The following is a 14,041-nucleotide window of genomic DNA, read 5'->3' on the forward strand; positions in this document are numbered from 1 at the left end:
ACAGAAGGGGGAAAAAATGGTAAAAACTGTCCCTGGGGCAGGGCACCTGGGTGGCTCAGTGGGTTAAGCCTCGGCCTTCAGCTCAGATCATGATCTCAGGGTCCTGAGATGAAGCCCCGCGTCGGGCTCTCTGCTCGGCAGGGAGCCTGCTTCCCCCTCTCTCTGCCTGCCTCTCTGCCTACTTGTGATCTCTCTCTGTGTCAAATAAGTAAATAAAATCTTTGGGAAAAGAAAAAAAAAAAAAAAAAGAAACTGTCCCTGAAGAAGAAAATAAAAGAAAACTGTCCCTGAGGAAGCTCAGATGTTAGACAATCTAGACAAAGACTTGGAGCCTGCTATTTTAAATGTTTAAAATCTAAAAGAAACCATGTCTAAGGAACTACAGCAGAGTATAAGAATGCTATCTCACCAAATAGAGAATATCAACAGAGATTATTTTTTTAAAAAATGGAAATTCTTGGGGCGCCTGGGTGGCTCAGTGGGTTAAAGCCTCTGCTTTCAGCTCAGGTCATGATCTCAGGGTCCTAGGATCAAGCCCCGCATCAGGCTCTCTGCTCGACGGGGAGCCTGCTTCCCTCTCTCTCTCTCTCTGCCTACTTGTGACCCCCATCCCTCTCTCTTTCTCAAATAAATAAATAAAATCTTTAAAAAAAAAAAATTCTTGGTGCACCTGGAAGGCTCAGTCAGTTAAGCAACTGCCTTCAGCTCAGGTCATGATCCCAGGATCCCGTGACTGAGCCGTCAGGCTCTTTGCTCAGAAAGAAGCCTGTTTTTCCCTCTCCCTCTGCCTGCAAATTCCCCTACTTGTGCATTTTCTCTCTCTCTCTCTCTCTCTGTCAAATAAATTAAATAAACAATATAAATTCTTGTGTTGAAAGAATAAAATGAACATTTCACTAAAGGGGTTAAACATAAGATTTGAAGAAGAGAAAATCAGTGCCCATGAAAATAGGCCAACTGAGATTATCCAGACTAAGGAACAGAAAGAAAAAAGAATGAAAAAATTTCACAGAGCCTCAGAGAGCTATGGGTCATGATCTCAAATGTACCAACATATGTATAATGGAAGGACAGAAAGAAAGAACAGAAAGAAAAAAGAATGAAAAAATTTCACAGAGCCTCAGAGAGCTATGGGTCATGATCTCAAATGTACCAACATATGTATAATGGAAGGACAAGAGAGAAATATCTGAAGAAATACTGGCCAAAAAATCCCAAGATTTGATGAAAAACATCAATCTAGAAGTCCAAGAAGCTCAACTAACTCAAGTAGCATAAATTCAGAGAGATCTGTAAATGGACATATCATAATCAAGCTGCTGAAAGACAAAAACACAGAATCCTGAAAGTAGGAATGCCATTCAACATGTGTAAGAAAGCCTTGATAACATTAACAGCTGATTTCTTCTCAGAAACCACGGAAGTCAGGAGGCAGTGGGATGAAAAATAAAGATTTTCTAGATTTAAAAAAAACTAAGAAAATCTGTCAACAGCAGACCTGCTCTATAGCAAATATTAAAGGGAAAACACCAGGCTGAAATGAGACTTCTGACATGACAGTAAACTCAAATCCACATGAAGAAATAAAGGACATTGATAAAGATTAACTATTTAGAAAAATAAAAAATACATCATAAATATATTTTGTTTATAATTATTTTTTATTTCCATTTTTATTTTTAATTTAAAAGGGAACTGCTTAAAGAGTAATTGTAAATCTATGCTGATGGGCACACGATGTATAAATATATAATTTGATGACAGGGCATGAGGGACTCAGGAAGGAATGGCACTAAATGGAATAAAAGTTTTTATATATTATTGAAATCAAATTGATATTAATTCAAACTAGATTGTTATAAATCAAGATGTTAATTGTAATTCCCATGGCAAACACAAAGAAAATAACAAAAACCACAGTAAAACCTTAACACATACAAAAATTAACTCAAAATTGATCAAAGGCCTAAACTTAAGACCTAGAACTATGAAGCTCTTCAAGAAAATATAGATGATGACAATGGATTTGACAAGGATTTCTTGGATATGACACCAAAGCCCAGGCAATAAGAGAAAAATAGTTAAGTTGGACTTCATCAAAATTAGAAACTTTTGTGCATCAAAAAATACTATCAGTAAGGTAAAAAGACAATCCATGGTATGGGATAAAGTATTTGCAAATCATGTATCTGATAAGGGACTGAATCCAGAATATATTAAAAAGAAAAAAACTGGGATCCCTAGATGGCCCAGCTGGCTAAGCATCTGCCTTCAGCTCAAGTCATGACCATGGTCCTGGGATCAAGTTCCCACATTATGCTCCTTGCTCAGCAGAGAGCCTGCTGCTCTGCCTTCTGCTCCCCTGCTTGTGCTCTCCCTCTCTCTGACAAATAAATAAATAAAATTTTAACAAAGAAAAAGAAAAAAGAGGGATGCCTGGGTGGCTCAGTTGGTTAAGCCACTGCCTTCGGCTCAGGTCATGAACCCAGGGTCCTGGGATCAAGGCCTACATTGGGCTCCTTGCTCAGCAGGGAGCCTGCTTCTCTCTCAGCCTCTGCCTGCCACTCCGCCTGCTTGGGTTCTCTCTCTCTCTCTCTCTCTGACAAATAAATAAATAAAATCTTAAATAAAAAAAAAAGAAAAACTCAATTAAAAAACAGGCAAAGGAGTCACACAGACATTTACACAAATGACCAGCTTGCATATAAAATATGTTCCACATCACTCATCATTAGAGAAATGTAAACCAAAACTACAATGGGACATCACCTCACACCCATTAAGATTGCCACTAAGGGGGTGCTTGGGTGGCTTAGTCGGTTAAGTGTCCAACTCTCAATTTTTATTCAGGTCAAGATCTCAGGGTTGGGAGATCAAGCCCTTTATCAAACTCTGTACTGGGCATGGAGACTGCTCAAGATTCTCTCTCTACCTCCTCCTCTGCCCCTCCTCACCCACTCCACTCCTATGCACTCCTTAAAAAAAAAAAAAAAAATGGTCGCTATGGAAGGAAGGAAGGAAAGAAGGAAAAATAAGCACTAGCAAAGATGTGGAGAAACTAGAGGCCTTATGCTTTCCTGACGGGAATGTAAACATTGCAGCTACTGCAGAATATAAAATGGCAAATTCTCAAAAAATTAAACACAGAATTACCATAAAATCCAATAATTCTACTTTTGAAGATCTTTTTTTTTTTTTTTCACAGAGAGAGAAATCACAAGTAGGCAGAGAGGCAGGCAGAAAGAGAGTGGGGGAAGCAGACTCCCCGCTGAGCAGAAAGCCCGATGTGGGGCTCAATCCCAGGAATCCAGGAACACGATCCCAGGAATCCAGGAACACGATCTGAGCCAAAGATAGAGCCTTTCAACCACTGAGCCACCCAGGCGCCCCATCTACTTTTGAATACATACCCAAAAGAAGTGAAAAAAGGGACCTGAAGAGATATACATATTCATGGCAGCACTATTTCAGAATAGCCAAAAGATGGAAGCAACCCAAGTGTCTGTCCTCAGACAAATGGATAAACAGACTGTGGTCTATACATACAATGGAATACTATTCAGCCTTAAAAAAAAAAAAAAAAAAAGAAGGCAATTCTGGATGCCTGGGTGGCTCAGTTGGTTGGGCAACTGCCTTCAGCTCAGGCCATGATCCCGGAGTCCCGGGATTGAATCCCACATCAGGCTCCCAGCTCCGTGGGGAGTCTGCTTCTCCCTCTAGCCTTTTCCTCTCTCAGGCTCGCTTGCTCTCCCTCTCTTTCTCTCTAATAAAAAAAAATCTTTAAAAAAAAAGGAAGACAATTCTGACATATGCTACAACATAGAAGAACCCTGAAGACATTATACTAAGTAAAATACACCAGTAACAAAAGAATAAACACCATATGACTCCACTAATATGAAGTACCTAGAATATTCAAAATCATAAAGACAGAAAGAATAGTGGGTAAGGAGAGGGGGGCATGGTAATTTATCATTTAATTGGTAGAATTTCAGTTCTGCAAGATAAAAAGGGTTCTGTGATTGATGGCTGTGATGGCAGCACAACAATGTGAATGTATTTAATGCTACTGAACTGTAAAATTAAAAATTATTAAAATGGTACATTTTATGTATATTTTACTACAATTAAAAAATATAAGTACAAAATATAATATAAGTACTGGGCACCTGGGTCGCCCAGTCACTTAAGTGTCCAACTCTTAGTTTTGGCTCAAGTTGTGATCTCAGCATCGTGAGATCAAGCCCTGAATCCAAGTCTGTGCTCAGCACAGAGCCTGTTTGAATTTCTCTCTCCCTCTGCTCCCCACCCTGCCCCACACACACACTCTCTCTTTCTCTCAAATAAATAAATAAATCTTTTTTTTTAAGTACAGAGTGGCTTTCTGCAATTTCTACTACTGTCAAAGAAAGTAAAAATGATCACCTATGCCCAGTGGTGATAAAGGTAACTATTAGATAAAACCATAAACGAGTCCCACTGCCCTGCACTGCTCAAGTGTCCAGTTCCTCTGCTAGAGCTACTCAGCAACTGCAGTGTTTGAACTTCCTAAACCCACTGCTGCAGAAGAGAAAGAAGAGAAAAACTAAGGAGAAACGAATGAGAAAGTTGTAGGAATACTACTTCTCTGGGGTTCAAATCTCTTATCTTAAAATGGAGAAAACAACAGTGTCTACCTTTTCAGGGGGCTATTGTCAGGATTAAGTAAATTCACATATATAAAGTATTTAAGAGTGCTTACCACATGATAAACGCCCTATAAATGTCAAACTTTTTTTGTTTTTAGAGCGGGAGGGAGGGAGAGAGAGAATACGTACATGCACGGGGCTGCGAGGAGGGCAGAGGGAGAGGGAGAGTGACAATCTCAGGCAGACTTCCCACTGAGTGCAGAGCCCTATGTGGGGCTCAATCTCAGGATCCTGAGATCATGACCTGAGCTGAAATCAAGAGTCCAGCACAGCACCCACCAAGCTACCCAGGGCACCTTGATAAATGCCCTAAAAATGTTAACTATCCATATTCTTGCCATGGAAGTCTCAACATCTCATTTCAACTACAGTCTTTATCTCAGCTTGCTTACGCTCTCCTGAACACCAACTCTCCAGCTACTTACAAACAAACACTAACAGCAAAACACCACCCTCTCCAGCTGGATACGTTCAGTAAAGGACACTGCTCTATGAACTCAGTCATCCAAGGCAGACCTGGGACTCACTGTTAGACATCCCATTTCCTCACCCTCAATATCTAACCTTTCCCCATCCCTGCAGACAGTTTCCTCAATACCTGCTAAAATCATCCCTTCCTCTTTAACCACACTTCCCCTCTTACTATAGGCCTTCCTCACTTCTTGCAGGATTACTTGAGTAGCTTCTGACCGGCTTCAGGACTTGAACCTCAGCCCTTTGATCCATCCACAACTGCTACAGGGATCTATTAAAGCAAAAATCTAACAGCAGGTGTGAGAGTTCACTAAGATGAGGGGTTTTTTTTAACTTTTTTATATTTTCAAGATACAATTTTAAAATTTCAATTAAAAAATGAGAGAAGAGAGGCACCTGGCTGGCTCAGTTGGTAGAGCACTCAACTCCTCATCTCAGGGTCATGAGCTCAAGATCCACATTGGGTCTAGAGCTTACTTTAAAAAAAAAAAAAAAATTAAAAAGACCACAGCTTTAAAAAAATAAATAAAAATTTCAAAAATAAAAACAGAAAATGAGAGAAGAAACTCAAGTGTTCCCCTGATCAGTTGTGGTTGCAGGGGGAGAACAACAGGAGAAAAGACTGCAAAAGAGCACAAAGAAATTTTGGGGAGGGAGAAACATGTTCATTTTTTTTACTGTGGTGATAGCTTCTCAAGTGTCTATGTATGTTAACAGTTATCAAATTGTGTAAATAAAGAAGTACAACTTACTGTATGTCAATTATTAACTTTAAAAATTTAAGTAAAAAAAGAATGTATCAAAAAACCTTTAAAAATAAACATTTTCACCCTAAAAACAGAAGCGTTGACATAGATGCCATCTAGAGCATGAGAGATGATGCCAAGTAATATATATACATCACTATCACAGACTACCTGCGTATCTCCAGCACAAGTCACAAAAGATCAGGGAGAGAGTAACCTTGTCCTAGAACCCAGTCTCCAGGGCCCAACACAAACTGGGGACCACAGGAAATCGGCCCACACCCTGACCTGCTATCAGTTCACATTAGGTTGCACACCATTCAAACACCCCTCAGTGCGCATGTGCAGCTTACCTACCCCCTACCCACCAAAAATCTCCTTCCTTAGCCCACTTGCAAGACTCAGGGTCTCACCCTATAGAAGTACCTTAGTGGATTATATTATAGGTGTTAAGAACAACTTGAGAATGAAGATCAGGATGTTTTCAACTTGAAAACTACTTGAAAAATAAATAAATAATATTTGGAAAAAACCCTATTAAAAATGAATTTTCCCTTAAAATATTTCAAAGGTTCTCCTCTGCCTCAGGATAAAACTCTAATCCTAACCTTGAAACACAAGACCCTGACTCCTCTCCTGCCATTTCCCCATAAGTACCCCTTAGTCAAGCCAAAGATTCATGTACAGTTCTTGGTTGTCTGGCATTAGTAGAATAAGCTAATGCTTCTTTTCTGTGCTCTTTCTCCCATTCTCCAATACTCTCATTTAGTTCAGGCATCTCTCCCCAACGGATGCTTATCCTCAAGCTGGGTTAGGTGTGTCTCTTACTCTGCTCCTGTAGCACCTGGTACAGTCTTCTCTCACAGCATTTCAAGTACTATATTAGTTGTTCTCTTTTTTGCCTCTCCTAATTAGATTATACACTTCAGAGAAAGGTTTATGTTTTTCATCCTCAGTCCCTTGGATAGTTCCTAGAATGTAGTAAACTCTAAAAACAGTTGCTAAAGTAAAAGGAAGGGAAGAAAAGCACTTAAATGTCACCTGTGTCAACTGATTTTCTGATCAATCCTATCAAAATTTTAAGAAAATCTGAGGCTCAGAGAAATTAGATGACTTGCTCAAGGTCACACTCGTAGTAAGTAATGGAGCCAAGCTTTCGACCGAGGCTCTTCAGACTCCTGGACAGGTAGATTTCCTGTATTTACGAATTCCTCAGTACCTAACCAAGATGCTTCTTCGGAATAGGTTATCAATAAATATCTGTTGCTTTCATGTTTACTGCCACTTTCAACTAGTCCATGGCTTTGTCATGCAGCACATTGTATCATATAAGAGGACTTTATAAACAATCACAGTATAAAGTGAAAGTGATTTTAAACCCTAAAAAAGTGAAGGACCTTCCTTACCTAAACTTTTTATCTAAAAAGATGAACAGAAAGGAATACATAGAAAAAAATATGACTAACAGAGGCCAGTTTGGCAGTTTCAATGGATGCTACCACCTAGGAATAAACCTGCAACAGTCCACAAACTCAGGGACAAGAATATTTAATATATCTGGGGCAGCCAATAACTTCCAAGACAAATCAAGGTGTTCATTTCGGATGTACAGCTCAATAAACTTTTCATCTTTTTCCTGACATATCCACCTTGAAAACTAAGTAAGGACATCCTAGTTGCCATTTCCAACAGTTCTCAAATCTGAATCAATTTCTGTCCTGCATCAACAATTACTTCACCAAATGAATCTTTCTGTAAGTTAAATGAGCTATGATTCTTCAAAGACTTACTGATCAGCAATAGAGAGTACTGCACTTTGCTAGGCTGACAAGAAATACAAGAGGTAAAACTGCAGTCCTTGCAAACCATATATAAGATTTAAAAGTTAGGTGTAAATAGCAACTCACAAGACAGCCCGAGGCAGGAATGGAAAGTGTCTACTCTAAAAAACAGATTTTTTTTCTTAGAGCAGAAAGTGTCTGCTCTAAAAAACAATTTTTGGAAGATTCCCTAAAATTATAAACCCTCCCATCCCTCAATGATTAGTAACTAAGCTCTGTATCTTCCTAACCTTTTCCTGCAGCCACGTTCTTTCTCCTTGAATTCCCAGATGTCAGAGTATGCTAGAAGAATAAGGACTGAATCACAGGGCAGTAGTTTCCCATAAGGGTGCTAAGTCTAGGGGCGCCTAGGTGGCTCAATTGTTAAGCGGCTGCCTTCGGCTCAGGTCATGATCCCAGAGTCCTGGGATCCAGCGCCTATCGGGCTCCCTGCTCTGAGGGAAGTCCGCTTCTCCCTCTCCCACTCCCCTGGCTTGTATTCCCTCTCTGTCTCTCTTTCGGTCAAATAAGTAAAATAAAAATCTTAAAAAAAAAAAAAAAACTGCTAAAAAGCCTAGTAATCCTTCCTTCCTTCAACAAGTATTTCTTGAACACCTATGATGTGCCATGCACTGTGCTGGGCAGTCAGAACGACAGATATGAGCCCAGTTTCGTGCAGCTCTCAACCTAACAACCTAAAATAGTATTCCACTTAACTGTACAGTTATAAATCGTCTTACTATCTCGGAAACAAAACCCAGAGAACCTCAAAAACCAAAAGGACTGCAGACTGACCTCATTTTTCCCATCGGGACACCGAGACCCGAAAGTGACTCGCCCAAGGTCACACTGGGCATCAGTGACAGAACAGAAACTAGAACCCAGGTCTCAAGACACTCCAATCAGTGCCCCCACGTGCTGCCTCTCCCGGCGGGAAAGCGGTCGCATGAGGTGACTAAAAAAGCCAACTTCGCCAAATTTAGGTCCTATGTCATTCTCTTCCACCTCCAAAGAGGGGGACGTCACAGCCAAACAGAGGGTAGGGGGAAGTAGGACGCTGCCTCAGTCTCCCCACTGAGAAGGCGGCCGCGTAGCCTCGCTGCCGCACAAACTCCCCTCCTGCACTTTCCTCCAGTTTCTCCCGCCCTGCCCTCTCCGACTCCAACCCTGGGGCCCAGCGGGCGACCGCAGCAAATTACTCCTTCACTCACAAGGACTCGCACCAGCAACGCCATGTTCCTGTACAACCATTTCCGGGTAAAGGGTGGCCTTCCGGAGTCCCCGCGGCCCCCACCCCTTGCCAATGTCGTTCTTTTGCCGGCGGGTGCCCGGCAACGCCGGCGCAAGCGTACAGAGGCCGCCGCGCTCACGAGCGCGCGCTTTTCTTAGCTGAGCGCGAGGCTGCCTCTCCGGGCGCGCGCCTCCCGGTCTCTCCAGTCTTCACCCCAAAGACACGTCACAGAGGCTCAAGTCCTCTCCGCAGCACCTGTCCTCCTTGACCAGTGGCCTAGGGCTTTTCTCAGCTCTCTCCTTGTCCGCTCTGCTTCACCCAGCCTCATTCCTCAGCGCCCCGTTGTCCGAACTTTTCCAGACTCTACCCCCGTGGGAATCCCTCCCCTTGTCAGTGGGGGAGTTGGGGGGTGAGGGGGGGAAAGACTTTGGGAGATCCCAACATTATAAGGGCTCCCGAAAAAAAAAAAGAGCCTGAGAAAGAGTTGTAGAGGAACACAGAAGAGTGTTAAGCTGAATCCTGAAAGTCAGGGCAAGAGGGTGGTCATGGGCTGACCTGAGGCCTGAAGAGAACTTTTGGGGTTTCTGACGGGTGGGTGGTTTCATGAGAATATCTTTTACCTATTGATAGGAAATTATTGTAAAGGTGAAGATACAGAAGAAAAAATCAAGGATGCAAGGAGCTTCTTGAGGAGGTGGGAGAGAATGGCCTTGGCTGGAGGACCCCTTCCATTGTATCCAAGAGCAGTAGAGGAGGAAAGGTGGGGGTGGAAGCTCCCCGGGTTTGACTGAGAGCAGAGGGACAGGATGTCCAAGGACTTCCTTCTTGTCATTCAGTTAGCAAAGATGAATGTTCACTATGTGCTGGCTACAAGACAGGTGTGGATAATGGCTTTGTGCAGCTCCTAGACTGCTGGGGAGGCAAGGCAAAAGTCTAGTAAACCAATGAAAAAATAAAGTAATTAAGACTTATTTAAAAATTATGGTAAGTGCTTTGAGGGAAACAACCAAACTAACCTTGAGAATAACATGGGAAATTATACTTTAGCTAGTATGACCAGGTAAGGCCTCTCTGAGGAGATGGCATGTAAGCTGAGACCCAAAGGATGAAAAGAAGCTGGCCATGGCAAGTCACTTTGAATATGCTATTTTCTCAGCAAGTCTTGGGGGATGAGAAAGGGAAAGAAGATTCGAGGAGAGTTCTGAAATGGGAAAGAATAAGAGTTTATTTAAAGCATCCAAAGAATTGGGTATTTATACCCAAAAAACAAAAACACTAATTCAAAAAGGCATATCCACCCCTTAGTTTCTTGCAACATTATTTACAGTAGCCAGCATATGGAAGCCACCTAAGTGGCTATCCATAGGTGAATGGATAAAGAAAATGTGGTGTATATATATATATATACACAATAATATGTTACTCAGCCATAAAAAAGAATGAAATCTTGCCATTTTTGACCACATGGATAGAATTAGGAAGTATCATGAAAAGTGAAAAAAGTCTGACAGAGAAAAACAAATACCATATAATTTCACTTATATGTGGAATCTAAAAACAAAACAAATAAATAAAAAAGCAGAAACAGTCTCATAAATACAGAAAACTGGTAGTTGCCAGAGGGGAGGGGGTGGGAAGATGGATAAAATAGGTGAAGGGAATTAACAGGTACAAACTCCGAGTTATGAAATAATTCACAGAGATGAAAAGTACAGCATAGAGATTTAATACTATTGTAATAACTTTGTGTGGTGACAGATGGTAACTACACTGATCATGGTAAGTTCTGAGTAATGCATAGAGTTGCCAAATCACTATGCTGTATACCTGAAACCAATAGAACAGTGTGTGTCAACTATACTTAAACTGGGAAAAAAAAAAAAAAGAACCCAAAGAAAACCAGTGTGGCGGGACCCCTGGGTGGCTCAGTGCAGGTTGTGATCTCAGGATCATGGGATCAAGCCCCGCATATGGCACTCTGTTCACTGTGGAGCCTGCTTCCCTTCTTCTCTCTCTGCCTACTTGTGATCTCTGTCAAATAAATAAACAAAATCTTTTTTTTTTTTTTTAAAGAAAGGGGCGCCTGGGTGGCTCAGTGGGTTCAAGCCTCTGCCTTCGGCTCAGGTCATGATCCCAGGGTCCTGGGATCGAGCCCCACGTCGGGCTCTCTGCTCTGCAGGGAGCCTGCTTCCTCCTCTCTCTCTCTGCCTGCCTCTCTGCCTACTTGTGATCTCTGTCAAATAAATAAATAAAATATTTAAAAAAGAAAAAGAAAACCAGTGTGGCATTGAAATTAATTTGAATTCATTTAAAGAGATAATTAAGATAGGCAGAAGCTTGGGCGCCTGGGTAGCTCAGTGGGTTAAAGCCTCTGCCTTCAGCTCAGGTCATGATCCCAGAGTCCTGGGATCTAGCAGGGAGCCTGCTTCCTCCTCCTCTCTCTGCCTGCCTCTCTGCCTACTTGTGATCTCTGTCTGTGAAATAAAATCTTAAAAAAAAAAAAAAAAAAAAAAAAACGATGGGCAGAAGCTAACATATGCAAGGACTACTAGATGAAGTCTATATTTTATTCTAAGTATAGTTGGAAGCCATTAGAGGATATTAAGCAGGGGACAACTAACTGGCCCATGTTTAAGAAGCTGATGTTAAGGGGTGCCTGTGTGGCTCAGTGGGTTGGGCCTCTGCCTTCAGCTCAGTTCATGGTCTCAGGGTCCTGGGATCCAGCCCCGCATCGGGCTCTCTGTTTGACAAGGAGCCTACTTCCCTTCCTCTCTCTCTGCCTGCTTCTCTGCCTACTTGTGATCTCTCTCTGTCAAATAAAATCTTTAAAAAAAAAAAAAAAGAAGCTGATGTTGACATAGATGGATCAGAGAGTTAAATATGAAAATGGAAGACCAGTTAGTAGGCTAATAGTATTCAAACACTAATGATTTTCGTACATGAATTTAGTTTTGTTTTTATACAGAATAGAAAGATTTCCCTCATCAGTCTTCCATATGAAGGATTTTATAAGCCAAAGTGAAGATGCTTTCTGATTTCCAGTCTGTAGTTTATATATGTATTATTGAAAAACAATGGTATAGTGGTCCTACATGTACCTTAGGACATGTGATATCACATATTAAAAAGAGACAAGAGGGACACCTGGGTGGTTCAGTCGAATAAGCAACCTACTTTTGATTTCAGCTCAGATCATGATTTCAAGGTTGTGAGATTGAATCCCACATTGGGCTCCATGGTCAGTGAGGAGTCTGCTTGAGATTCTCTCTCCCTATCCCTCTATACCTCCCCCCACTCACTTCTGCAAGTGTGTGCACATGCTCTCTCTCAAATAAATAAATAAAATCTTTTTTTAAAAAAGAGATAAGAGGGGCGCCTGGGTGGCTCAGTGGGTTAAGCCGCTGCCTTCGGCTCAGGTCATGATCTCAGGGTCCTGGGATCGAGTCCCGCATCGGGCTCTCTGCTCAGCGGGGAGCCTGCTTCCCTTCCTCTCTCTCTGCCTGCCTCTCTGCCTACTTGTGATCTCTCTCTCTCTCTCTGTGTCAAATAAATAAATAAATAAATAAATCTTAAAAAAAAAGAGAGAGAGATAAGAGAAGGCGCCTGGGTGGCTCAGTGGGTTAATCCTCTGCCTTCAGCTCAGGTCACGATCCCAGGGTCCTGGGATCAAGGCCCGCATCGGGCTCTCTGCTCAGCTGGGAGCCTGCTTCCTGTCCTCTCTCTCTGCCTGCCTCTCTGCCTACTTGTGATCTCTGTCTGTCAAATAAATAAATTTTAAAAAAAGAGAGATAATAGAGACATTCTTGTTAATCAGATTCAAGAAGCAAATGTTAGGGGCACCTGGTTGGCTCAATCAGAAGAATATATGACTCTTGATCCCAGGGTTGAGTTTCAGCCCCACTTTGGGTGTAGAAGTTACTAAAATAAATAAATAAACTTTAAAAAAAAAAAAGAGGTGCCTGGGTGGCTCAGTTGGCTGAGCATCTGCCTTTTGCTCAGCTCATGATCTTGGGGTGCTCAGATCTAGCCCTGCATCAGGCTTCTTTCTCAGCAGGAGGTCTGCTTCTCTGTTTCTCCATCTCCTTCTACCCCTCCCCATTCCTCATTCTCTCCTTCTCTCAAATAAATAAATAAAATCTTTTTAAAAATGTAATACAAAAGCTTTCCAAATAGACCAATAAATAATTCACACAAAAAATGATTACCTAAGATGTTGGGCACAAGAGGAAAAAAAAAGATTGATACTTAATTTCCTTTCTGATGATTTCTATTTTCTCTGTGAACTAAGGGGGAGAGATTTCCCACTCAGAGGAATGCAGATGGCACGGAGACTATGGAAAAGTGGAGAGAGTTTAAAGTTCAATAGAGAACAAAAGAAAAAGGGGCCAGTTGAAACATGGAGGATCTAGTTGAAGTTGGTAAATCTTCATTTTATTAATTTTAATTTATTAATTAATTTTAAATTAAAAGGTGATGCATGATCACATTCTCTTCTAAAGCTTAGCATGTTAGGGTGCCTGGGTGGTTCAGTGGGTTAAAGCCTCTGCCTTCAACTCAAGTCATGATACCAGAGTCCTGGGTTCGAGCCCCGCATCAGGCTCTCTGCTCAGTGGGGAGCCTGCTTCCTCCTCTGCCTGCTTCTCTGCCTCCCTGTGATCTCTCTCTCTGTCAAATAAATAAATTTTTTAAAAATCTTTAAAAAAATAAAAAATAAAACTTAACATGTTACAGATAAATCTAAAGTTCCTTTTACCTGTGCCTTGCATCCCAATTCTTTCCACCCTCTCTAAAATCGAATTTCCTTCTAGATATTTTGTATTGTTTTCACATATATATACATATTCCTTCAGAAAATATATCACTCTGGCTGGTGTGGGGGTTTTTTCTTCTTTCCTTCTTTTTTTTTTTTTAATTAATTGACAACATTCTTATGTTTTATTTTGCTTCTTCCTTTTTTTCACTCAACAGTTTTTTTATTCTGTGTTTGTTGCTCTCTATAGATCCAGTTCAGGTCTTTCTAATAGCTGTTCTATCATATAATATGGTTGACAGACGTTTGTTTCCTTTTTGTTCTCATTGTTT

At 41.3% G+C, this 14,041-nt stretch overlaps 1 protein-coding gene across 2 annotated transcripts in view; it reads right to left on the reverse strand.

Moving 5' to 3' along the window:
- The window catches only part of LOC101692773 (ubiquinol-cytochrome-c reductase complex assembly factor 1), a 97,044-nt gene extending 87,972 nt beyond the window's left edge, over positions 1-9,072 (reverse strand). Inside the window, exon 1 of one of the 2 annotated variants that reach the window (XM_004746554.3) lies at positions 8,940-9,072. In XM_004746554.3, the coding sequence (XP_004746611.1) occupies positions 8,940-8,963 (24 nt within the window). In that variant the 5' untranslated portion in view covers positions 8,964-9,072. The remainder of the gene's footprint in view (positions 1-8,939) is intronic. The other variant, XM_004746555.3, reaches the window with a different exon arrangement.
- Positions 9,073-14,041: the final 4,969 nt, after the last annotated feature.

This window comes from Mustela putorius, unplaced genomic scaffold (assembly GCF_011764305.1).
Source record: "Mustela putorius furo isolate JIRA1106 unplaced genomic scaffold, ASM1176430v1.1 tig00000743_pilon_pilon_pilon, whole genome shotgun sequence".
In the NCBI taxonomy this organism is placed as follows: Eukaryota; Metazoa; Chordata; class Mammalia; order Carnivora; family Mustelidae; genus Mustela; species Mustela putorius.